General features: G+C 41.7%; 3 protein-coding genes across 5 annotated transcripts in view; 2 read left to right on the forward strand and 1 right to left on the reverse strand.

Moving 5' to 3' along the window:
- The first annotated feature begins 137 nt into the window (after positions 1–137).
- On the forward strand, positions 138–8,154 carry LOC119179643 (protein MAK16 homolog). The gene is made up of 6 exons (XM_037430762.2): positions 138–275; positions 790–836; positions 926–1,252; positions 2,763–2,892; positions 3,122–3,238; positions 7,936–8,154. The coding sequence occupies exons 1-6, from the start codon at positions 261–263 to the stop codon at positions 8,149–8,151; spliced, it is 852 nt and encodes a 283-aa protein (XP_037286659.1). The 5' UTR covers positions 138–260; the 3' UTR covers positions 8,152–8,154.
- Positions 8,155–10,620: 2,466 nt separating this feature from the next.
- On the forward strand, positions 10,621–13,661 carry LOC119179078 (RING finger protein 145). 2 transcript variants are annotated; one of them, XM_037430155.2, is made up of 3 exons: positions 10,621–11,130; positions 11,508–11,675; positions 11,745–13,661. In XM_037430155.2, the coding sequence occupies exons 2-3, from the start codon at positions 11,516–11,518 to the stop codon at positions 13,367–13,369; spliced, it is 1,785 nt and encodes a 594-aa protein (XP_037286052.1). In that variant the 5' UTR covers positions 10,621–11,130; positions 11,508–11,515; the 3' UTR covers positions 13,370–13,661. The 2 variants fall into 2 exon arrangements, with proteins under 2 accessions (XP_037286052.1, XP_037286051.1); XM_037430154.2 differs by having other exon boundaries at positions 10,622–11,100.
- Positions 13,662–16,499: 2,838 nt separating this feature from the next.
- The window catches only part of LOC119183234 (glutaredoxin 3), a 58,334-nt gene continuing 50,903 nt past the window's right edge, over positions 16,500–23,930 (reverse strand). Inside the window, exon 10 of one of the 2 annotated variants that reach the window (XM_075877083.1) lies at positions 16,500–16,776. In XM_075877083.1, the coding sequence (XP_075733198.1) occupies positions 16,771–16,776 (6 nt within the window). In that variant the 3' untranslated portion in view covers positions 16,500–16,770. Of the gene's footprint in view, positions 16,777–22,154; positions 22,253–23,930 lie in introns of those variants that run through there. The other variant, XM_075877079.1, reaches the window with a different exon arrangement.

Raw genomic sequence — 23,930 nt, forward strand, 5'->3', positions numbered from 1 at the left:
TATATTATTATTTGTGTTATATACCTGAATTAATACGTGCAATACATGATTATAAAAAATTTGCTTCTTTCTTTTTGAAAAATATAATAATAGTTTGAAATACAGCGCCGCGTGCTCGCTACAGCAGTTTTGCGCGTAAGGCCTGTTGCCGATAGACTTTCTCTGGGCTCCGTGTTAGCACGAGGAGCTGTGGTAGTTCAACTGCATCGTTTGTTGAAACCAAATGTTGGAGAGTAGCACCTTTAGGTTTACTTAAAACCATGCAAAACGACGATGTAAGTGTGTTATGCTTCTATCTCATAAGTTGTCTTTAGTTGATTACGCGCGCTACATTTACATGTGTGGGCCTTCACGTTGACTGCACGCGCGACTGTGTTTTGCTGTAACCAAATAGCCGATCATCCTTTGTCATAAAGGTGTGTTTTTTGTCGCACGGTTCAACATTTATGAGTAAGAGTGACTTGTCGCCGTTTAGTCGTCTATGTGTTGTTGTGCTGCAATTGTCAACTTGGGTTATAATTACGTGGGTACTCCACGAGGGCATGTTTAACTTGTCATTTACTGCCTGTTATGTAATGCAGCTGGTATATTGTACCTAACGCGCTTTCTACGAGCCTTTGAAAACGCGCTTTCTATGAGCCTTTGTATGTTGGCCGGCGCTTTAGGCACTCGGTGGTACATAAGTGATGGTAAGTCATGAACGTAGTGAATTATCAGTGGTGCTGAAACTGACTTGCGCTAACGTTTAGCCCGCGTGGAACTGTTATTAACGTATTATTGTTGTTCAAGGTTATATGGAGCATCATCAAAGGAAGTTTCTGCTCCTTTAAAGTCAAGTAAGCTGCTTTCTTTTTTCGTTATACGAACCTAGGTTTGTGCCGCGTCGCATGTGAGCTTGCTGATTGCTGTTTGTGCGCCTTTGCAGCACCAAGGGCCAGCAATTCTGCCGGAACGATTTCAACTTAACGGGCCTCTGCAATCGCTCGTCATGTCCTCTAGCCAATTCTGTCTACGCAACCATCAAGGAGGAAGACGGTGTCTGTTACTTGTACATGAAGACCATCGAAAGGGCTGCCTTTCCTGACCGGCTGTGGGAGAAAGTGAAGCTGTCTAAGAACTTTGAGAAAGCACTGGAGCAAATCAACCAACATTTGGTCTACTGGCCGAGATTTGTGCGCCAGAAATGCAAGCAGCGTTTGTTGAAGATCACTCAGTACATCATACGCATGCGCAAGCTGCGCTTGTCTCGACAGTAAGTCGCGTGCACCAAGTTTCTCTACGTACTCACGTGTACTATTTAATATAACCACAACATATCAACTATGTTGGGTTAATGGATGAACATCGGTGTATGTAGCTTGAGCATAGCATTTTGATAGCTGATCTCAGAAATATTTATTGCACTAGGAAGGTTGTATTACAACACTGGTACTAATAGGGTGCCCATTTTAAGTATGGTCAGGCTCTTAAACATGTACCTGGTGACAGTAAAGCTCAGGAGTATCTTCTAGCGGCTATTTTGTTACTTTTGAGGTAATTATTGTAACTGTCCTGGTAAATACCGTAGTAGATGACTGTGATAAATGTTTTGAAATTTGGAAGAACAGAAAATGCATGATGGAGGTCTCTCTGAAAGCAAGGTGATGAAAGGATGTCGGTGAATTTAAAAGAGTAATGAACAAAACATTAATGTAAAACACACTGTTGTGCCTCCTCCCTGTACACTGCTCATGTTCTTCAATTCTGGTGACAGCATTGTGTAGTCTGCATGGCGTTCAGGGGTGTGGTTGTTTCCACGGCCAGTGTTGAACTGCCCTTGGAAGCAATAACATAACTGATTTCACGATGGTACGCTACAACTATGAAATTGTAGGAACATTGGTTATCGCTGCCCAGATACATCTAAGCACCTGAAGCCACAGTCATGTGCATTGCACTTAAGTTGAAAACTTCCAGTTTGGGCACTTTTGTTTTTATTTGAACATGACTCATTCTTCAGAAAGAGTGTATGCCTAGGCATGTTGGTAATACATGTTCAGTTTTATAACACACAATAAGAATGATGACTGAGAGGAACATCACGGTGGTAGCGCATCGTTCAGGAGTTACGCCATATTGCATGCGTTGATTGATGTGCATCTTTGCAACCAAAAATGTGAAACTTAAATGTTCTGTGTATTTAGATAGAATGGTACATGTTAGCTGGATATATAAAAAAATTAGCTCAAAAATTTAGCAAATTAAATGCACTTGTTGGAAATGATGTGAAGTGAAGCTTTGTAAAAGATTTCAATTAAGTTTTGAATGTTTGTGATTACATTGGGGTGCACATGCTTATGAAATGAGTCCACAAGTTATCTATGTGCAGTTCACAAAGGTTCTAGCATGTGCATTGGATCTGCTTGCTTTTTTTTTGTGCGCAGAGGTGCACCTTTGCTTTTTTGCAACGTAACACTTGCATTCATGTTCAGTGAAAAGCCTCTTGGCTTCCATTTTCTTTGCAATTAGATTGCACTTCTGTCCCATGGCACATAATTGCTTAACCTTCAATGACAATGCATAAGCACACCAGTTCTTGGTGGTTTATTCAGCAGTAAAAGTTGTCTTTGGTTTTCATTAATGTAGGCAAAATAGATAAGGTAAGCAAGGAAATTGAATTTTACCCCAATGACTAGTTTAAATTAGACAACAAATGTGCTGAAAATTGATCTTGGTAGAGTTAATATAACTTTTCAATAAATTTCATACCTGTTTTGATGCAGACGAAAGTTGGTACCAATGCAGCGCAAAATAGAACGTCGTGAGCGGAGAAGAGAAGAAAAGGCACTGGTAGCTGCCCGTCTAGACACAGCTATTGAAAAGGAGCTGTTGGACCGGTTACGGCAGGGCACAGTAAGTATCTTGCGGAAGTACAGACACCCAACCTCTGTGCATATTGTTCAGTGTTGCGCATTCTTGATGCACAATGGCGGAGGCACTCCTACAGTGCTTGTGCCTGTCTCGTGACACTCTCGGCTGTTTAAGATGTATATGCAACTTGCATATTGTGCGTTGCAGAAGCTGCTAGTGGAAAACTTGTTATCATAACATCTGTTTCTGTGTTGCTTCTTTTTTCATTTAGTACAAGGACATATACAATTTCCCTCAGAAGGCCTTTGACAATGCCCTTAAGAGTGAGGAAGTTGAAAGTGAAGTTGAGTCTGATGAAGAAGAAGAGGACGAAGACGATCAGGATGTGGTTAGTATACTGGAGGCTCTGATCACATTGTCTTGTGTTGATGTTTTCATGTTGTATCAGTTGTGCAGTGTTGTTAAATTTTAAAGAAGCCAAAGTCATTCTATACTATGGATAAAAGAGTATGCAGTCACAATTACTTCAGTCACAATTTTTAATTGTCACATCAATTATTGCCCTATAATGTAACTAGCAATAATTAAAATGTTATGTGTCACATTTTACTTTCCTCTCATATTTTGTAAACATTGCATAAATTCAGTGAGTGAGCTGGCCTGACTCTTTCAGTGTGCCCTCTGTGTTGCGTCGCGTAGGGTTTGTCGTATGTAACACTTGGTTTTCAAAAGCCTGTATTGGGTAGGCTTCTTGGTTTTCATATGAATGCAACAGGAGTGGGTGAAAACAGTCTTGTTGCATATGCTGAAGGTAATAATGGTAATAAGATAACACAGTGCTTGAGTGTGTTTTATGAAGGCCAGGACTTCAAGGTTGCTGGCGTTGTTAGGGAAGAACACTACATAGTACGAGTGAAATACTGAAAAAAAATTTGCCCGTATCTGCATGTAATCTGCAAATGTCGTCGAAAGACGATAGTCTTGCGTGTGGAGAGAGTGAACAAAACATTTATTTGATGTACTGCGCAAGAAAATCGGTGAATGGTATTCTGGAGGCGCTGCATTGAGTGCCTCGAGCGTGCAGCGGAGGCGAACGAACGCATCAAGTCACGTCACACGTAAAACATGAGTGCCATCTGGCAGTTTTTTTGGAAAACGCAGCGCGTGGCTTTGAGACGGGTGTGCGTGCCTGTCTCAGAGGTGATAAGGTGTAGAACGCAAGGTGACGAGTAGGTGCCACCACCGTCTCGTGTTGCAAAGCGTTGCAAACACTTGCCTTTTCGTGCAAGCGTTGCATGGTCAGTGCAGCGTGATAAGCACCACGGTCCTTAAAATTACTTATGTATGCCTTTTCTAGTAAAAGACGCACATGCAGAATATATACGTGTTGTTATGGTGCCCCAGACATCCACAATGATTCTTTTTTAACTGACAATTATAACAGTATGAACGCCGATCCTTGAGCAACATTGGTGGGCGCTGCGGATGGGGTCGGCCGTTTCAAGTACCCGATGCAGTTAAGAGTGGACAAACAGACAAATGTACAGACAGACCAAAATTTTTGCGTCGAAGGTCCCTAAGAAAGACTATAGTCTTTAATTGTCGACAGGTGATTTACTGGTTCATATCAGTTCGTGAGTGCAGCAGTGATATCAAACACAGAACCATAATTTTAAATTTTAGGCCATCTTGTGGGACCTCTTGTGATAAGGCAGTAAGGTATTGCGTAAAACAGTGTCCAGGTAATTCAGAATCGGGGAGAACCTGTATCTGGCCTGAAGATATTTCTGAGGGTGGCTGATATTTTTGAGGGTGGCACTTGTTGAGTTTTGATCAGTAACCTTTTACCGTATTTATTCGTGTAATGACTGCACTTTCTTTCTAAAAAGAAATCGAAGCAAAGTTGTGGGGGCGTTTATTATGCGAGGCAAATTTTATGAAAACTTTTTAGAGATGAGCAAAAATGCCGTAATGCAAAAAAAAAAATTTTTTTAAGTTAGGTCGCTCAGTAGTTTTTCACTATTAGAGAGTTTCAGTTTAGCGCACGCAAGGCAGTATGTGCGCAATGGATAGTGCGTTACGTACGCGACAACGGACACATGGACTAGGCCTAAACATCAACACTTTTGTCTTGGAGTGCTACTTGGCGCTGCCTAGTGACTAAGCAATAAACTACAATAGCCAAATATAGTTGACATGAGTCAAGACACGAGACAAGCCAAGATTTCACGAGCAGCTCCGTCCGACTGCAGACATTCCGAGCGTTGAAAAGCATCCCCGTCAGCTCTTCTATTTTCACAGCGATAACTGTCTATTGCACGGGGTCCACGAACTGAAATAAAATTCTTACGCAAGCAAGGAGCTCCAAATCGAGGGCAATCGTAAAATGCACACGGGATTTACCCGCAGCCATGACCACACTGCTGCTTGTGCTGCTGTTGGTCGCGGCCATCTTGGTTTTCGTGCTCTCACTAGGGGGAGATCTCGCGAGAGCCACTACTAAGGTACCTAACGGCTGCAGCGTGTGCAACATAAGAGCCGAGATCTAGTGTACGCATCCCTCGCTTACGCAAACGCACGCATCTCTCTTACGTACAGCGCATGCACACCTGTGCTTTGTCTCGGGCGATGCGTGCGCTAGGCCGTTGGGCGCGCTAAACTAAAACTCTTAATTGATGTATGCGTACACTGTTTGGAAACATCTCCTTTTTTGCACTTCATTCATCTTCAATGGTTGAAGGTGCTATCTTTTGCCAGCTGTTCCTGTGCCACCCGCGCACTTCATAAAAGCGTTTAGCAGCTTTCTTTTCAATCGTTCAACCGCAACGATGGTATCTGCTGTGATCTCAAGGGGCCCCCAGAAGCGCGCGCTATGACACACTTTGCCGACTTCAAATCAACCTCGCACATCGACCGTGACGCCGCCATTAACATTGTTTCAAGTAGTCAACATTGCAGTAAGCTACCACCGAAGTGTCAAAACAAACCGTTCATTATGCGAGTGCGTTCATTGCGCAAGTAAATACGGTATGTACTATAAAATAGCCTAGTATTGGAGAATGGTGTTGAAGGCGACCAGCATGAGCTACGTCTTCTGCATATTCGTGGTATATGTTCTACAGTGTAGATAGAGATGAAAGACAAGATGACTAAGTGACACACATGCCAACACGAAAGTAGTTGGAAATGGGCACCCATGTCTTGTCCTTTGTCTGTTATGTTAAAAAAGGCCCACAACAGGCAGCATTACAAATTTTGGTTATACATGTGATGATGGTTGCAATACTTGCAGTTGAACCTTGTTACAATGAACACTGATATGGCTAATTAATTAAATATTGCAAATTAAATGTAAACATTGGTTGATTTTGTTAGGCTACCTTTTTCAGTTGTAATTTAACCTTCTCAGGTGCTGAACTCTTTAGTTCGAAATACCATTTGGAGGCAGGTAGGGAGACAAGTGGGCATTACCTCATTAATAGTGGATACGAGGCTGAGTAAAGCGTGGTGTATCTAGGATTTCTGTGCAAGCCAAATTGCTGATTAGTTAAAGTCTATATTTATCTGTTGTTATAATGAACTAATTTGTGGCCCCTATACTACTTCGTTACAATGAGATTTGGTTGTGTTGCTATGTAGTCGCCTAGGTTTCTATAATCAAGTGTTCATCAGTTGTGCTTTAGCATCCTGGCTCTGATTTTTTCTGTCTTCATTATTTCAAACAGGATTCTAGTTCTCTAGTGTCCTCTTACTTATGCACTCTGGTTAGATCAATCTCCTACCTTTTTTTTTTTTTCCATCAACACCATGCAGATCTTTTGCCTATTTAAACTACTGATAAATAATTGTGCTGTCAGCTTTTATTCCTAGAAGCTCTGGGAGGTGGATGCCTGCTAAGTGAATATTCTGTGAGGCAGGCTATATAATTCGGGAGTATGACATAACATACACAGCCATAACTACTAAGTGGCTGGAGATGGGTATGTTCCATGGGCACCCTACCATTGCACAGTAATTCATCCAAACTGACATGTGGCGGTACCATCGAATGTGCTGAGCTTTTTGAACTGTGGTCAATTGGGTTACATTTGACCAACATCGGGGTTGGCTTTCTGCAGTGCTCAACGCAGCAGCTTTCTTGGTTAGCCACATTGTCATTGCCAATGACAGCAGTCGGCAAAGGGAACATTTCAGAGCACCTGCCTGAAAACACTGTAGTGCCACCTCAGAAGGGAATAGCAGATATTGGGTTGAGTGTCTACATATACAGGACAGATTTTTATGTAGTGTGGCATAAAACACTTGCATATTAAAATAGAGCCTTTTGGTTGAGTTTTTCTTTTTGCTCGGTGTTGTGCAAGGATTTTAAATTTTTACTGGTGGGGGGGGGGGGGGGGGGGCTATTGTGATCTTTGGACAATGCATAACAGGAGTGGTATGTCTGCATGTGTTGCGTCTACCCTACTTTTGGTGCTTAGAGTCCATGGTTATAGTTCCCTGTAAATTCAAAACATACTTATATTTAAAAGTTGTGAACTTTGAACTTGTTGAAAAGAGTGCATTGTTGTACACAAAACTCCCGTAATATGTAACCTGAAGGGACCAGGAAAATATGTTCTGTTTTACAGGAGTTCACATGATTGAGCGATAACCATGGGTGCAGAAGTTGAGTACTAAACGAATCGTATGAGGAACAGCGGTTCGATTAAAACCGGAATGCCGTTCAACAAGAGCTTTAGAAAATAGCCCGCTGATTTTCTACAGTTATTTCCCTTATTTGGCAAAATATATTGAAATGTTCTTTTGAGCTACATGAAAGTTATAAGAGATTCCCTCTAACTTAATGCACGTTTATTTTATGTGAAAAACGAAAGAGAGACTTTCCTTACCCTTGAAAAGAACTTGAAAACATGCTTTCAGTTTCGACATTAGGAGCTGGTAAATTAGGTGACCAGAAGTTTTTTAGGGTACAACGCTTGCAACCTTGAAACCGTCTATTGTGATAACTTTTTGAAATCATCTGCATACAAATTATTTTTGCTTTGTTTGATTAGTGCTGAGAAGTCATGCTTTCTTTATCTTCAGGGAGCAGTTGAATATGTTGCTGCTGATGATATGGAAGAAAGTGATGTCTCCGATTTGGAGGACCTTGGAGAGGAGTGCACTTCTGAAGAAGAAGCAGCAGCAGACAAAGAGAGTGTGGTGGCAATACAATCTAGAAGAAAGCGACCACATGTAGAAATAGAATATGAAAAAGAAACAGAACCTTCAACCTCGAAAATAAATTCACATGATTTTTAAGCATTTGGCTAGCAGTGTGGCTATATTTGTCATTTTTGCTATAGTTGTCTACATTTAAAGGGGCACTAAAGAGAAAGACTTAGTTTAGATTGACCAACTGCACTCTGAGAACTCCAATGCCATAAGTTTCACTAGCATAAGTTCATTAGCAGAGAAAATGGAGGTTGAAGTTCCATTTTTAAATTTCGTGCTAAAATCTCCACATCTGGTGTTAAAAATTTTTAATGTATTTTTCGTATCTTCTCGTCATTGGCTCGATGAAATTTTTTGAAACTTGGTATGCTAGGGTCTATGGCACCCGCAGATGATGATGTCCTTCAATTTTGTCGATCAGAAGCTATGTAGGACACGGTAGATACCTTCAAAATTTTATTTCACGATGTTTGGTGTGGGTATCTTGAGGTATAGCATCTCCACCTGCATTTTCTTTTCACACATTTTCTCGCTTGCCAAGCGTTGTGTCGCGGTAAGAGTGGTGTTTTCTGGATTATGAAACTGTACTTTACTATCATGCAAAAAACCGTTTAACCCTTTATTGTCTCTTTAAAACAATTGTGTTGTATTGTCTGAATAAGTAGCTTTCTATGCTGTGTAAAAGCTACTTGACCCCATATTTCTTGTCTATGCGTCTCATAATCATATAGTGGTTTTGGGACGTTAAACCCCACATATCTATCAATCAACCATATTTCTTGTCTATGTATTGCTGTGACATGATATGTACTCTACAGACCCAACCATGTGCTTTGTACTATACAAAACAGTACTACTCATTGACTCACTGCTATGGAACTGGGATGCACATAGGTTTTGCTGTAAGTGGAAACTACCGTGAGGCGTCAAACTCGATGCTAATTAATGCTATAGCTAGCATGTTCACTGCCGAGCTTCCTGTAATGCTTTATGAAGCAGAGAGTCTAAAAATAGGGCATTCCTGTAGTTTTCATTTGCTGATTTCGTGAAGGACTATAAAAAATGCATGTGGCAGCAAAACATCTTGATCGGAATGTGCTCAATCTCGACAGGCAGAACTGTGAAGCAGTTCTATTGGATGCTGTGTCATTCAGAGCAACGAAAGACTGGACTGTCAAGTGCAGTGAAAAGTCGTTCATTAGTACATATCAATCCTCAAGACTCTGCGTATAAATTTTTGCATCAAAAGCTGGAAGAAGATCTCAACAAAAGACTTTTCTGGCACGGTAGTTGTCCGCCACCACCGCCAGTGTCCGTAACTGCTGTCACTCGAAATAAGAAAAAAAAAACTAAATACTGGGGATTGAACCTGGGTCCATGACTTGCCAACTCAGTATTATACAACAGCCTGTGCTTGAAACTCCATTGCAAAAAAACCCTATACAGTCGTCTTAACATGTGTGATATAGGGTGGTATAAGTGTAAAATAACAACCAGGCTTCGCACAATTGAAATTCTGTAACTAGGTTTCAAAGCATAGGAATTACATAACGAGTGGGTTGTTGAACACTTCCAACTCATCACAAAGGGCTCGGTCAAAATTCTTTTGTCATCAGCCACTGCATCAACAAAGTACACTTAATTTCTTGCAACTGCTTCCACAGAATGATGAATAATGGCGTAGTGGGTGCTTCAACAGTTCAGAGAAATTATAATTTATGGCATAGTGGGCACCTTGCAAATGCCACTCTTTCACGCAGTGACTGTACTGAACAGGCAGACCCTAGTTGACACACACACAACAAAATCAAGTGGTGTACACATTTGTGTATATAGTGCCTCAAGCGGTGAAGTGACTTTCGTCTTTTGTGTCAGAAGGAACACTGAAAACTCGGACAGACCATCGCTGCTTTACCAGTATTCAAACCTTCGCAATTTCCTGCTGACCGAAGATCGTTTACTTTCAGCTTTTTTTTTTTTTTTTTAATCGAGCCAGTGGACGAGGACCGCTGGCGAGTGACAGCACACAGTCTCTTTTATTCGCTAAAATCTCGGAAGCCATGCTTTTAAGTTTTTGTTGAATCTCGTGTGGTAGCGCTAAAAATAAATGCGTTCTAGGGAGCCTTCATGTGCGCCCGTCTCCGGACATGAAGGTTCCCTAATGAGCTCGCTGTCATGTTTTTTTTTTTTTACTTCATACTTCGTGGGATTTTTTGTAGCATTATGTAGCAACTGAAGCTAGATTAAAAAAAAATAAAAGTCAACCAAAACACCTTTGCAAATGAAAATTAAAAAAAAATGTTGTTCTCAAGTGGGATTCGAACCTGGGTCTTTTGAGTAGGAAGCGAGCATACTAACCCTCGACCACATGGAGAAACTGCGCGCAATTTTTATAACGATGACACATTACACACTATCGATTGCAGCGTCACAAGCGGATTGACTCTCTTTGGGCTTCACTTTTCGGAGCTCGGTCCGGGCACTCCCCTTGTTCTAGTACACCGGTACGTTGAAACAGATCGGTGCTCGCGGAATCACTAGCATGATTTACCCAGGCAATAAGGAATTAGGAACTTGTTGCAAAAGAACTCGCAGCTACACATCGATCCATATCATTCGGAGTGAATGGCGCGTATCACAATCATGGTTTACCCAGGCAATAAAGAATTAAGCACTTGCTGCAAAAGAACTCGCAGCTACACATCGCTCCATTTCATTCGGAGTGAATGGCGCGACGTTCGCGATCTTAAGGCCACAGGACAGGAGCAACACCGCAACATCGATCGACACGTGGACGAATTTGATTTATCATTATTTGCAATGGTGTAGTTTGATGCACCGCCGCTGCGGGGTGCTCGCTCTGTGTTTACCATCTTGGTGGGTCAGCGACGCGAGGTGTGCGTGTGAACATGTAGCGTTTGCTGGAATATTGTGGCCGGTGGTCAACAGAGACGTGATACGGCAGTTCAAAGTTCTGCGTACTTGCCGTTCGAGTACCTGGTACTCCATGACTTCTGCCCTGGCGAGCTGAATCTGGTGCGTACAGAACGGAGGAATGAAACGGCAGTATGTATTGTTCCTTTTTGAAAGCGTGACAGTGCTTTAACACTGCACAGGCAGGTGCGTTAAGAAGTGCTCACGCGCTTTATCGTCTGTTGAATATAACAGCTGACACTTCGTTGATCACAGATGACATATTCGATCGTGAGTTCGCATATACTACTGCGCTGAAGAACGACAGCTTACGAAATGCGTGTCGCATGTAACTTGCGTGATAGGTGATTAGTCATTTTTAATGATGTGCTTGTTTTACTTTTTTTTTTCGAAATAACTGGGGCTCTAAGCAGTATTATCCACGATGTGTAGATCCCACATGGACTCGTGGGGCCACTCGCGATGGTGCACAGTAAGTTAACATATTGTGCGTGCTTCGGTATTCGCAGGTTTCGGGATGAGGCCTTCTAGAGCCCAAGTGGAAGCAGCCGTTGGCATAATCATGCGTGTGCCGGGCTTGTTTATTATTGACTACTGGTGGCAGCATGACCGAAATAAGTCGGTGCCGCAGTCCATGGCACTTCCTGGAGTGCTGAACGCAGTGCTGACAAACCTAGGTAATTACTTGAACTTGGTTTCCTGATAGCGACGCTAACTTACCCGAGTATTTTAAAATTTCGTTTCAGTTCTTGTCCACGGGTTCCTCTTGCTGTTGCTGCCCATTCCACGGGTGCGCTCTCTCTACACCAACTTTGTGAGCGCGCTGCTGCTGCTCAGCTCTCACCTCCTGTCAAAGTACTACATCCAGATGGAGACAAGTCTGTCGCGACATTTGGATGTTGATGAAAGTTTTGCCAGAAGGCAAGTGACTGCCTTTCTGGCCCACATTGTGCTGGCCTGCATGGTATTCGCTCTCCTGGAAAGCCGTTCACGGCCCATGCTTCCCATCTTGTCCTGTTACACACTTCCTGTAATGGCTCGTGTCCTGGACTTTCCGCCAGAGTCGCTTGAAGTCCTCCATAATTTTGGCAATGCACTGATGTGTGTCAGTGTGGCATGTTATCTGTATAGTCAGGTACCATCATTGATCAGCTTCTTAAAAGACACTTACCTGGACACACTGCTTCTGACCATGCGCTTCGGTTGGATTGGTCTGATGACACTGTTTTGGAACAAGCTGTTTGTGCCAACCCATTTTCTTGTCTTTTGGCTGATTGAGTTCTGTGTAAAGTTGGCTGAAAGTTATTCCACTTGGGAGAGCCCATGGTATCTGCTAGCTCTAAGCTCAGCTAGCAATGTCTGTTCCAGTCCTGTGACTTTGGTCGCCTCCTCAGTGACAGTCTCTTATTTGGCATATCTCACACTCTCAGGAACCAAGGCATTCCTGCATGGGAGCTTCACTTTCATGAATGACAATCCAATGCACAGTGGCTGGACAGAGGGTATCACCATGCTCTTGCTGGCCCTACAGACTGGCTTAACGGAAATCAAGATGCCCAGTCGAGTGGCTGTACTGCTCATAATTTTGTTCATTGTCATGTCATCTATGCTGCAGTCAGTGCTGGAGATTACAGAGCCAGTGGTGTTGGCTCTGAGCGCGTCACAAAGTCGGCAAGTTGGACGACATCTTCGAAGCTTGGGCATGTGCGCCTTTCTTGTTGCTTTCCCATTACATATTACTTGGCGACTGTCTACTCTCTTTCCCATCGATTTTTGGATGATGATTGTGCTTTCCTCTTGCATCCTCACCTCTTTACAGGTAGTGGGTCTACTAGTCATCTATGGTCTGTTTGTGTATGATGCATGGCAGACAGAACCGTGGGAGGCATTGGATGATGTCATTTATATGGCTCGAGCAGTGACGAAAATTTTAGAGTTCTTGGTAGCCCTATTTGTTGTAGGAATGGGCTTCTGGGAGTCCACAACAGGCAAGTGGAATTGGGCTAATGCATCCATCCTGCTTGTCCACTGCTACTTCAATGTATGGCAGCGCATGCAGGCTGGCTGGAAGAGCTTCCTTCTGCGTCGTGAGGCTGTACGAAAGATAGAGTCCCTTCCTGAGGCAACACCAGAGCAGCTTTTGCTGCACAACGATGTCTGCTCCATCTGCTACTCTGAGATGCGATCAGCTTGCATAACAAGGTGCCAGCATTTCTTCCATCGAACATGTCTTCGCAAGTGGCTGTACATTCGAGACAAGTGCCCCCTGTGCCATGCTCACGTCTCTCTGGAAAACGGAGAGCCTGTGCTACCAAGTAATCCTGAACCACCTGCAGTGCCAGATGAGACCAATCATGCACATGCCTCCTGAAGCAAACATGCTGACAATTTCACTTGTGCCGTCCGCAGATCAACGTTCCATTTTGTTCCCACTTTTGCCCCTTGTAATGTACAGGTGGTGTTTTTAGGAGGTGCTTTTGGGAACCCCTTTGTAACAGTGAGGAAATGTGATGCCCCTGTACGGCCCCACAGCTTGCACCACTTCCGGGAACACGAACTCTTCCAGTGTTACTTTAACTCCTGTAAATACTGTTTACTTGCTCTTTGACTTGTACAGCCATACTGTTCTGAAAGAATTAAAAAATGTAATCTAAGTTCTCCTATTTGTGCCGTCATTCTTATACCATTTGTGCCAATTGTGGGTATGTCAAGCCATTGCACAATGATAAAGTGCTTCTTAAACCCACAAAGATGTTTTTATTAACCTAGCTTCATCATTAGACGTGATGTTTTTTTCTTGTGTGTGTGTCTTAAATATGAATCTTTCGTGTCACGTATTCGTTGGTGCCACTTGTGCTGTTTAGTGCAGAACAGCAGAATAGAGGTTTGGTACGATATAGATATTTTTATCATAAGTGACGATGGGTGTGTACAGGTGGTAGCATAGCCAAGAAAAAAAATTCCTTTAGGTGGGAGATAGGGTTAACCATACATAATGTATGGTTAATCCCCCCTCCCCCAGTGAGTAATTGTGGTGCCCGTGTACAATCCTAGTGCCCTCAACGGCTCATACCACTTCTGAGAACACAACTCTTCCAGTGTTTGTTTAAATCCTGTAAATACTGTTTACTTGCTCTTTGATGTGTATAGCGTTACCGGTTAGTGAGTTTGAATGAATTCGTGCATATATACACATGCAAAATTAAATGGCAGAAAGTTAAAGGGGGAAGCATTAAGCCCCCCCCCCCCCCCCCTGGCTATGCCAGTGACAGGTGTGGACGCATTTTATAGTTGAACCTTGAAATAATAAATAAAGTGAGTTGTCCTTGTTTTACACAAGAAAAAGGGGGAAAGGACAACCGACTAAAATCTACAATACTGTAGCTTAAGAGGATTGATTTGATTGATATGTGGGGTTTAACATCCCAAAACCACCATATGATTATGAGGGACGCTGTAGTGGAGGGCTCCGGAAATTTTGACCACCTGGGGTTTTTTAACGTGCACCCAAATCTGAGCACACGGGCCTACAGCATTGCCGCCTGCATCGGAAATGCAGCCGCCGCAGCCGGGATTCGATCCCGCGACCTGCGGGTCGCGGGATCGAATCCGAGTACTGGTGCATCCGAGTATCCGAATCCGGTGCATCCGAGTACCTTAGCCACTAGACCACCGAAGCGGGGCGACTTAAGGGGAGAGGAGTAAAAAAAACGGAAGCTTTTTTTCCAAAGTTGTATATATATTTTTTATTTGCTTTCACAAATTTCGTTTTTTTCACTATAAAAAAATGAATATTGTAATTAAGCTAGAAGTAGGTTAAAATGACTTTTAAAGAGCACAAGGTGGCTTCTAAGAACTAAAAAAAGCTTCTTGTTTTGAGTCCCCTGAAAATTGTCACCTGGCTGCTTGCCATTGCATTTTGCATAAGGAGTTCACTAAAGCCACACGCTCAAAATAACAATGATTGCCAAGCTCTCATGATAGAAAAATTATTTTAAAAACATATCTTTGCCACATACGCGAGCTTTTACTTATACCTTTCAAATGCGTTTTTTTTTTTTTTCAAGATCCACGTTTGGGTTACATCTTGAATTTAGACATGTTTTTATTACTTCTGATAGCAGATCAAGATGAAATATTGCCCAAGTATTCCTAAAAATGTGAAGAGTGCAAGTATCTCTTTCAAAACTTTATATTGCCTGCATGATTTTCGCGAACCTAAAGCAAGCAATTATTATGGGCTGAGGATTCTAATCATCCTTGCAGTACAATTTTTATTGTCCATTAAATGTCTTATATGCACTTTCTTGATAGTTATTTGCATTCTATAGTTAATGTAGAGCAATATTAGCCATTAATGGCTCAAAACCATAAACATTTAGTGGCATAAAAAGTTAGCCCAACAACTATACACATTGTCCTGGCACAAACCTTGAGTGTGCCTGAGGGCAATCAAAATGCATTCATACGACATACATCACATGCAAACCAAAACGCAGTCAACAAGTAAAATTGATAACGCAACAGATAAAGTCGTAAGGTCAAGAGAACAAAGTAAGCCATATAGCCATGTATTATAGACAAAGTTTATGGACCTTTCTTCTTTATAGCCATAAGAGCTACAGTTATTATTTTACTATCATTGTGATCATGAGCCATTTCTCTTCTCATGAAGCAGATTTAGTCCTGAAAATTGTAATGCTCATTTTTTGTGAACTATTTTACTTCAGGTACTTAATTATTACTCGAAAGTAGCTATTAAATTTCGTGTTTCAGAAGCGCACTTCCTTGCACAACAATAATTCTGCTCAAGCATATTCCCTATTTCGTTATCTAAATACTGGCCGAAATTCTAGATGCTGCGGTTGCTGAGAAAAAGGGATATAAGTACATAAAAAGCATGTTCGCATTTAAAGTTGAAAATCTGTATTACTTCAAAAGTACAATGAGATAGCAGCAAATTGACAAATTTTTTCAATAGGCACCAGCCAGATACTCATCATCAGTATCATTTTTTTTATGTTGTAACGTCTTGCTTGGTGAGCCTCATTTGTAGCCTGCTATGCAGTCATGTTGGCACAGTATTGTCGAAGCAGTTCAAGCGTGTGTAGACCCAGCAGTGCCCTGGTGAAATTTCATAATAGTTCAGTGCATTCACATGGGCTGTACTGCCATCATTAAAAGTGAACACAGCATCAAGAGTGTATATTTACAGTGTTTGGTGCCCCCAAAAAATGTTTTTTTGGAGGGCTCGCTATGGTTTTGAGTTTTCCCATGGAGGCACTTAGCGAGTAATTTTGCATGAACTAGTTTCAGATAACTTGGCTTAACAGTCTCAATATCAGATGCTGGAAGTTGTTCTTTATAAATGAATGATTTACCATTCAACTGGGCTTTGTTGAATTTACACAAAGTTTCGGCGTCCTTCGAACAAAGGCTGTGGGATTGATTGGTATCCTTTGATGTCATGTAAAAATATTAATCGGACAGCTTTTCACATGTCCTCCAAGCTGGCTCTATTTATTTCAATGACCCAATCATAATAGTTTTGGTGCGTGCCAGAGATGCACCACTAAGATGCCCCCGGCCAGATATAGATTTTTTTACAGAAAGCTTGATGTCTCTGCCTTCTTTCGTTTTCGCAGCATGTGCCAAATGCACTCCAGCTTGCAAACTGTAACTTCTTCATATGGGTATGATGCTTGAACTGCAAGGAATCCCTTGCTTGAAGAGTGGGGGCATGGCAGGCTGCCGCTCGAGCTTTGAATTATGTCATTTCTAGAGAAAAAAAAATTGTACTGAGACAAACGACTAATTCTGGTTCAGAAAAGGATGCAGATTTCAAATAACACAAAAAGGAAAAAAATGTTTTTTTTTCAATATTTTTACTCGCCCTGTCCCCTTAAATAAAAAAAAAAGCTAGTACCATGCAAGTTGCAATAAAAATAAAATATTCAACTGGTATAACACCGTACAAAATATTTTTGTTCTTTAGGTGTTGGGACGAGTATGTGGCTATCATCAGTTGCCAGAAGCATAGCCAGGGAGTGGCGCACCGAGCACGTGCCCCCCACCCCGAAATGTTTTTTTTTTGCCATGGCTTAAAGAGCGAAAAATGGCCATTTTAAGGGGGTGCCCCGCCTGAAATTTGATCACAATCTTTTATTTACCACTGCTTGGGTTAAAATTTATATATTTATTTACACCAGGCTTCATTCTTTTTTCGGATATAGTGTTTAGTATTGATTTATTTACCAAGGCGAAAGCCTTGAATGCCTCATAAGTCGGGAAATTTGACCAGCGGTGGCGAACGTACTGTGGCATTGTGGATGAACGACACAAAAAATCATCTGCGATGACGTCATACATATGATGTCTCCATGATGTCACAGATCACAAGAACTTGCAACTTGATCATGGCAGCACAAATTCTGGTGTGACATCTGACGTAACACAGCATGATGCTGTTGTAGCGCCCTCTTTTGGGCAGCAAATGGAACAGCAGAGTCCACGACCTCAAGAAACGAAAATGAAGATTGCGCTTGGCAGTAGCATGCGACACCACAGCTCATGTTCCCTGCTCCCTTACACACAAACTGAGAAGAGAAAGATAGCTTTCACCTTCCGCAATACACAAGGGACCCTGCGATTTTTTTTTTTCTTTTTTCATGCATTTCCTTTTTAAACTACTCTAAAGCCAATCCTCCTGGTAGGCCTGTTAGTTTTATAAGGCTACAAGATGAGCTACAAGAAGCGATGAGTGGTGTTGTGTAAAGAAATTCCCTCAAGCTCATTAGAAGCCATTCTCAAAATGGTTGCGTGAGGATATGCTATACGCCAGCTCTCTCAGTACTGGAGCTATTAAAGGCTGGTGAAGCATTTTTCACTGAACAAACCATTTTGCTCGGGCTGGGCTATAGTACAGTAATAAAATATTGCCGTTAAGAGAATGGCTTTGGCTAGTAGGATGAAACATGAGTTTTGAAAGCATCGGAACTAAGTCCCTTCAGTGAAATATGTACGATTCCAACATCAGTCAATAACTTTGAGGCATATCGGAGGGCCTCGCTCTCTGTGATGCAATCATACAAATAAAAAAAACCTCCAACAAAGTGTGGTGTCTGCACTGCCGTGTCAGAAGATGGAAAAGGAGGAAATTTTCAAAAGGAATAAGGGTGTGATGCAAATGGTGCTACTCAGCCTAGTGTGGATGTCTTTTCTTTGCACTACACCAGACAACAGTTAGATGTAGCTGGTTGCAGGAAAGAGTGTGTCTGCAAGCAGCACAACCCTATTGTTCCAGAAAAAAAACTCTGGACTATTAGTATCAAGTCAGATTTTCAAGTTCTAAAAAGCAAAACCCCTACTAGGCTGTGGCTGTATTACCTTAGTCATGAGAAGACTTCGCAAGTGAGAAAATGTGCGTGGTTACGCTACCTTGAAGTTTCTGCACCAACTCCCTGCGATGTCACAGATTTTGATGGACCTCTATTATTATAAACATAAATTAGTCACTGTGTTCTGAGGGAGCCATAGACTTATCATAGTTAACCCAAACAACCACACGGCATGTTTCATCCTATTGAATTATTCGCATCATTCCAGTCTCAGCTACATGAAGAGCACCATAAACTTGCCTGAGCTTTTGCTGCATCGAAAATCGTCTCAGCTGAATTGTTTTCACAAAATCTATCATTGTAACATCTTTTCAAGAAGGACAAATAGTTGCCAATGACAGTTAATTGCTATAAGGCGGGCCTACTATCATGTCACACAAAATTGCACAACGACCCTTTTGTCTCTTGGATGAGCATCGCCTGAAACCAGTCCGCTGCGGTGGAGCAGTGGTAAGGGTGCTCTGCTACTGACCCAAAAGTCGCAGGTTTCATCCCGGCCGCAGCGTTCACATTTCGATGGAGGAGAAATGGTAGAGGCCTGTGTACTGTGCAAATTCAGTGCACGTTAAAGAACACGAGATGGTCAAAATTTTTGAAGCCCTCCACTACAGCATCTCTCATAATCATACCTTGGTTTTGGGACCTAAAACCCCAGATATTATTATATTATCGCCTGAAACCACTTTCCAACCACAACGTTCAGCATACTGGATGACCAAGATTTCAAGATCACTTTGTAAAATGCCCCATAAATTTTTTTTTCTCCCTACTGCAAGCGATACTATTTTTCTCCCATTCCTTCCTCAGCATGTGAAATAGGTATTAAATAAGTGTATTGCCACAATGCTTAAGATGAGTTTCAAAGAGAATTCCCATAAAGTTAGGATCAAATATGCTATGTATTGCCTTGCCCTTGATTCTGAAAGAGGATCTGGTTCTCAAAATGTGTAAAAGCATTTTGGCACCCAAGCCACAGGACCTAATAATTTAAGTACCATGGGACATTCATGCATACTAAAAACCAAAATTGAAAAGTATGCACAAAAAAAATTCTTTCAAGCAATGCACACCACCCTTTCCTCTGCTGAACAAAAATGGTGCATCTTATTATTGCAAAGAGGCATGGTAATTGTGGAAAGCATGCACATATGCACGCAGCTCCATGTATAGGGCTTATCAGATACCAGGGAAAGTTGACCTACATCAAGAAAAACATTACAACCGTACTTCTGGCACATCCATTGTTTATGTATCAACTTTGTTGCCTGGTTTTGTAGCATGAGGAAATGTTCAGAAGAAGGGGCTGAATTGAATTTGTTTCATCAGTCACCATCCAAATTGTATTTCTTGCATCTATTCAGTGACCAAGAGCAGCTATGAAGTATGGCAGCATCTTGCAAGAATAAAAGATAGCAACGTTACACCATGACCCTTAATTTTTTACACCAGCACTGGTACCACAGGTGCACTAAGTAATTGAAATGATTTTGCTGTTATTCTTCCCAAGGTTGGAAACCCACCTTGAAGGGCACTGTACAGTAGTATGACACCATGCTGGAAGACCATCCTAGCCTAATTTGGACTATTTGAATGACAAGCCAGTCTTGGCTGCATTTCAGCTTATTAGAATGCATGGTAGTAGCAATCTTAAGTGGGCTGGAAAATAACTATATGCAATTCCAAGTGCTTGCACCATGACAAATCGATTTAACTATTGAAATCCAGAAGTAGGGTAGTAAAAATAAAAGTACCTGTTCATCACTGAAAAGGTAAGGTGTGCAAAGGCAAACAGAAGAAAATAGACAAAAGAAAAGAGTTTGTATTTGCACACATTGCCTTTTATGCAGAGTCCTTGCCAACTAACTCAGCTTTTTATCATTATAAAAAGAAAGGGCTTCGACAACTCCAACCATAGATCGGTGAACTCGATTATGAGTCGACTCACTCAGACTCTGATCAAGCCATGGGTCTGTTTAAAGAAATTTTTAGCGAGTCCGGCACAGAAAATTTTCGGTGAGTCTGAGTCCAAGTGAGCCCAAAGCACAAGGCATATTTTATTTATTGAGGGAGTCAGTTCCACTTAATTACATTTGCAGACTTATGGTTCTATCCACTCATCTTCAGCATTACCATGAGCCTTACCTGGATTCACGTTTATACTTGCAAGTATGCCAAAACAGTATGATTCATACACCATTTCAATATTTATTATTTAGAGGCATCAATTAGATTGGGGGATGCCTTGTACTCCCCCTTCACCAACTCTTTTGGGGAAGTTATTGGTAAATATATTATGTTGTCATCTCCTCTTATAAAAGTGTCCTCGCTGGTTTGAACCATTTATGACTCATATTCGAAGGTACCATATCAAAGGCGCCAAAAATAGCACCAATTACGTGAGATATTGGTGTTAAAGAAAATTGATGCCCTGAGTGAAAAAGCTAATTTTAGACTTCCAGACTCGTGGGTCGACTCGCTCAGACTCAGATCGAGCCACCAGTCCAGGTGAGTAATATTTTGGCGAATTTGAGTCCGAGTGAGTCCGGTTTAAGAAAAGTTTCGTGAACACGAGTCCGAGTGAGTTCGGCTCGGGGAACTTTCTGCGAGTCCGAGTGAGCTCCACAATTTCTGACGACTTGCGACTCAACGCAGAAAAAATCCGTAACACCACTGTGCCTGACATTCTCCTCAATGTTTCCTTCAACTCAATTAAAGAGGCAAAGTGACGAGGCCTACTGTCATCATGACACCTGCAGAACTACCAGCAGACTCTCAATAAATAGGCATCTCTTAAACAGAACAGCTGCCTCTATTACGATTGCTTTCGTACTTGCATTTTGCAGCCTAACTGATCTCTCAGTAAACAGAACTCCTGTTAAATAGAACACATTTTCATGGTATCTTGAGGTTCCATTTAGAGGGACACTAAAGTCAAATAACAATTCGTGTCAGAGTGAATGCTCAATGTATGGCAACATATAAAATGACAATATTATCAACAGCAGTGCCCTACTTACCGAGAAGTTAAGGTAAATGCACAAGACTACATGTGCCACAGTAAGACATTCTCAAAATGATACCGATGATGTCAGACGAACCGCCTATAATTAATCACTACTAATCGATCTAGCTGCACTAAACAAAGAACTTTGCGTGCATCAAGAGACGCAATAAAATGCTGCTTGTGTGTTTCTGTTTGATTCAATGAAAAAATAGCTGCTGGACATTACTATTGGGAATGCGGCGAGTAGTTCAAAATTCAATTTTTCTCATGATTATACTGGACAGGTCGTGCCATCTAGCGGGGCACAATTGAACCAAAAAATGTCTGCCATCTCGGAGCCAATGGCAGCAAATTGACCAATGGCTGTTGTTGCTGCTGTGGCTCGCACTGCTTTACGGTAGTTTTGTCCACTAGTGTTGGCGACTGTGCAATAAATCTGGAAAACGTTGTGCACGGCAGTGACGTGAGTCTGTCCGCTTCTTGAGGCGGGTAATTTGAAGTGCGCTAACCCGATGCGGGCCACTAAAACGCGATTTTATTTCAAAACAAGCCCTTCCTTGGCACAAAAGTAACACTACAGGATTTCTGGACTGGTATTTCAACAACCAACGTTGACTTAGTAGTTTTCTTTAGTGTCCCTTTAAATGAGAGTCATAACGTGACATCACTTAATTTTGATTGCACAGACATCCACAGAACATACAGGTTTCACGGTCACAGAACATAGTCACAAGAAAATGAGAAAATTCACTGGCCAGGTAGCACAAATGGAATTTATTCATGTGAAAGACCAAGACACAGTAGGAAGTCACAGATTTAAAGCAGCTTCAAGCTCACCGCTCTCTTCCAGTTCCTGTAACAGACAATATCGTAGCAGCCTTAACACGTAGCAAGTAACCATCTTCTTGTGGCATCAAATTATATATGCTCGAGCAACGGTGTTGCTTTTCCATTTTCTCCGACTCTAAGATGGCATTGTATTGAAGAAGGCATAGAGAGAAAATCAACATAGTGATAGAAAATTGAAATTGACTTCTATAGGGTTCATTCATGCATTGTAGTATGTTTGTAGGATAAGTTGACCCAGTAATCGTGGATGTTAAAAAGTTTGACCCCTTTGGACCCGTTCCACATAAAGGGGAAAGTGCACCTGCGATCTACCCCTCCCCCCCCCCCTTACGCATAAAATGCAAAGTTGTGCGAGCACTTGGCAGCAAGAAAGCTCCAACTGTACTGAATACATGTTATGTGCATACAATGTATACTACTCTGGCCGTGCTGGAACAGTAGCTCCTGTCTGAAGTTCACAACCACAATGCACACAACCAGAGCTACTTCAAGTCCCCACAGTTGAACTTCTGCACAGAACTCTGGGTATTTTGGAAATCTAGAGCAAAGGTTATAGAATGTTTTGGCCTCAGAAGGGCACAGAACAAATCTTTTTTACAACCCAACTCATGAAGTGCTTGTACAGACTCCCTATCAAGGCTCGTAAGGGTTTTTACACAAATCTCGTATTCTGTACAGGGTCTTTCAGCTAAAAAGCACCAAGTAATAAACAAATAATTCATGAGCACTACGCATCTCTAGTTAGCTTAGTATTGTTCTCAGCCATACAGAGCATGTAAAAATATTTTTTCAGATATGCCAAGGTCGACAATTAACAAAGATTGCTTAGTGAACTTTTAAATAGAGACTAGAGAAAAAATTTCAGTGCAAAACTTGTAGCATTTATTCAGAAATAGTAGTTTTCAATCTGGGATAAGATAAATGTGCTGCTTAATTTTTTTTCAGTCTCCGCCCCCCAGGACTTACTCAACTTATTTTTTTTTTCGTCACTTCACACTGACATGACTTAGAAACTAAGCGCTACTGCTATCACAATATCATTGCTGGGCGCTTTTACAATGTATAAAGTCTGTATACAGAAAACCGTGTCGTGGTGTTTCTCAAGGCTTAACATTCTGTGAGATTTTGGGCAGGAATCTCGGCCATGAGTGTTTTAAATTGGCTCGGCGATGGGATAAATGCTCAAGTGGTGGTCATACTTGTACCCGCCAGAACAGATCTCGCCAGAGTCTATCACCACGATAATTTTCAATAGGGAGAAGTTCGTTTTAATGGAAATAGCCAGACACAATTCCAAGGTCTGATAGGCCACGTTCAAGCATATTACAGTGTGATTCTTCGCATGTGTGCTAAGATATACTCAACCCAAAGAATAACATTTCTATTTAACCTTCGCATGTTCTGCTAACATCTAAACACACACACATGCACGCACGCACGCAATAGAATATTCGATTTATACACCTAACTCGGCTGGTATGCGAGTGTACAATATATATCTTTATTATGCCCTAGCGTCTAAGGCACTCCGAAGTGTTGTCTAGTGACGAAGGTGCAACACAGGCAAATGTGCAGGCTAATCACAGCCTTAGAAAGGCCTACTAAAATACTAATCATGTAACTTGGGCTCATAAATAAAAAGATGGTGGTCATAAACCTAAAGCAGTGCAGTAAAATGAGAA

Source organism: Rhipicephalus microplus, chromosome X, assembly GCF_043290135.1.
Source record: "Rhipicephalus microplus isolate Deutch F79 chromosome X, USDA_Rmic, whole genome shotgun sequence".
Lineage (NCBI taxonomy): Eukaryota > Metazoa > Arthropoda > Arachnida > Ixodida > Ixodidae > Rhipicephalus > Rhipicephalus microplus.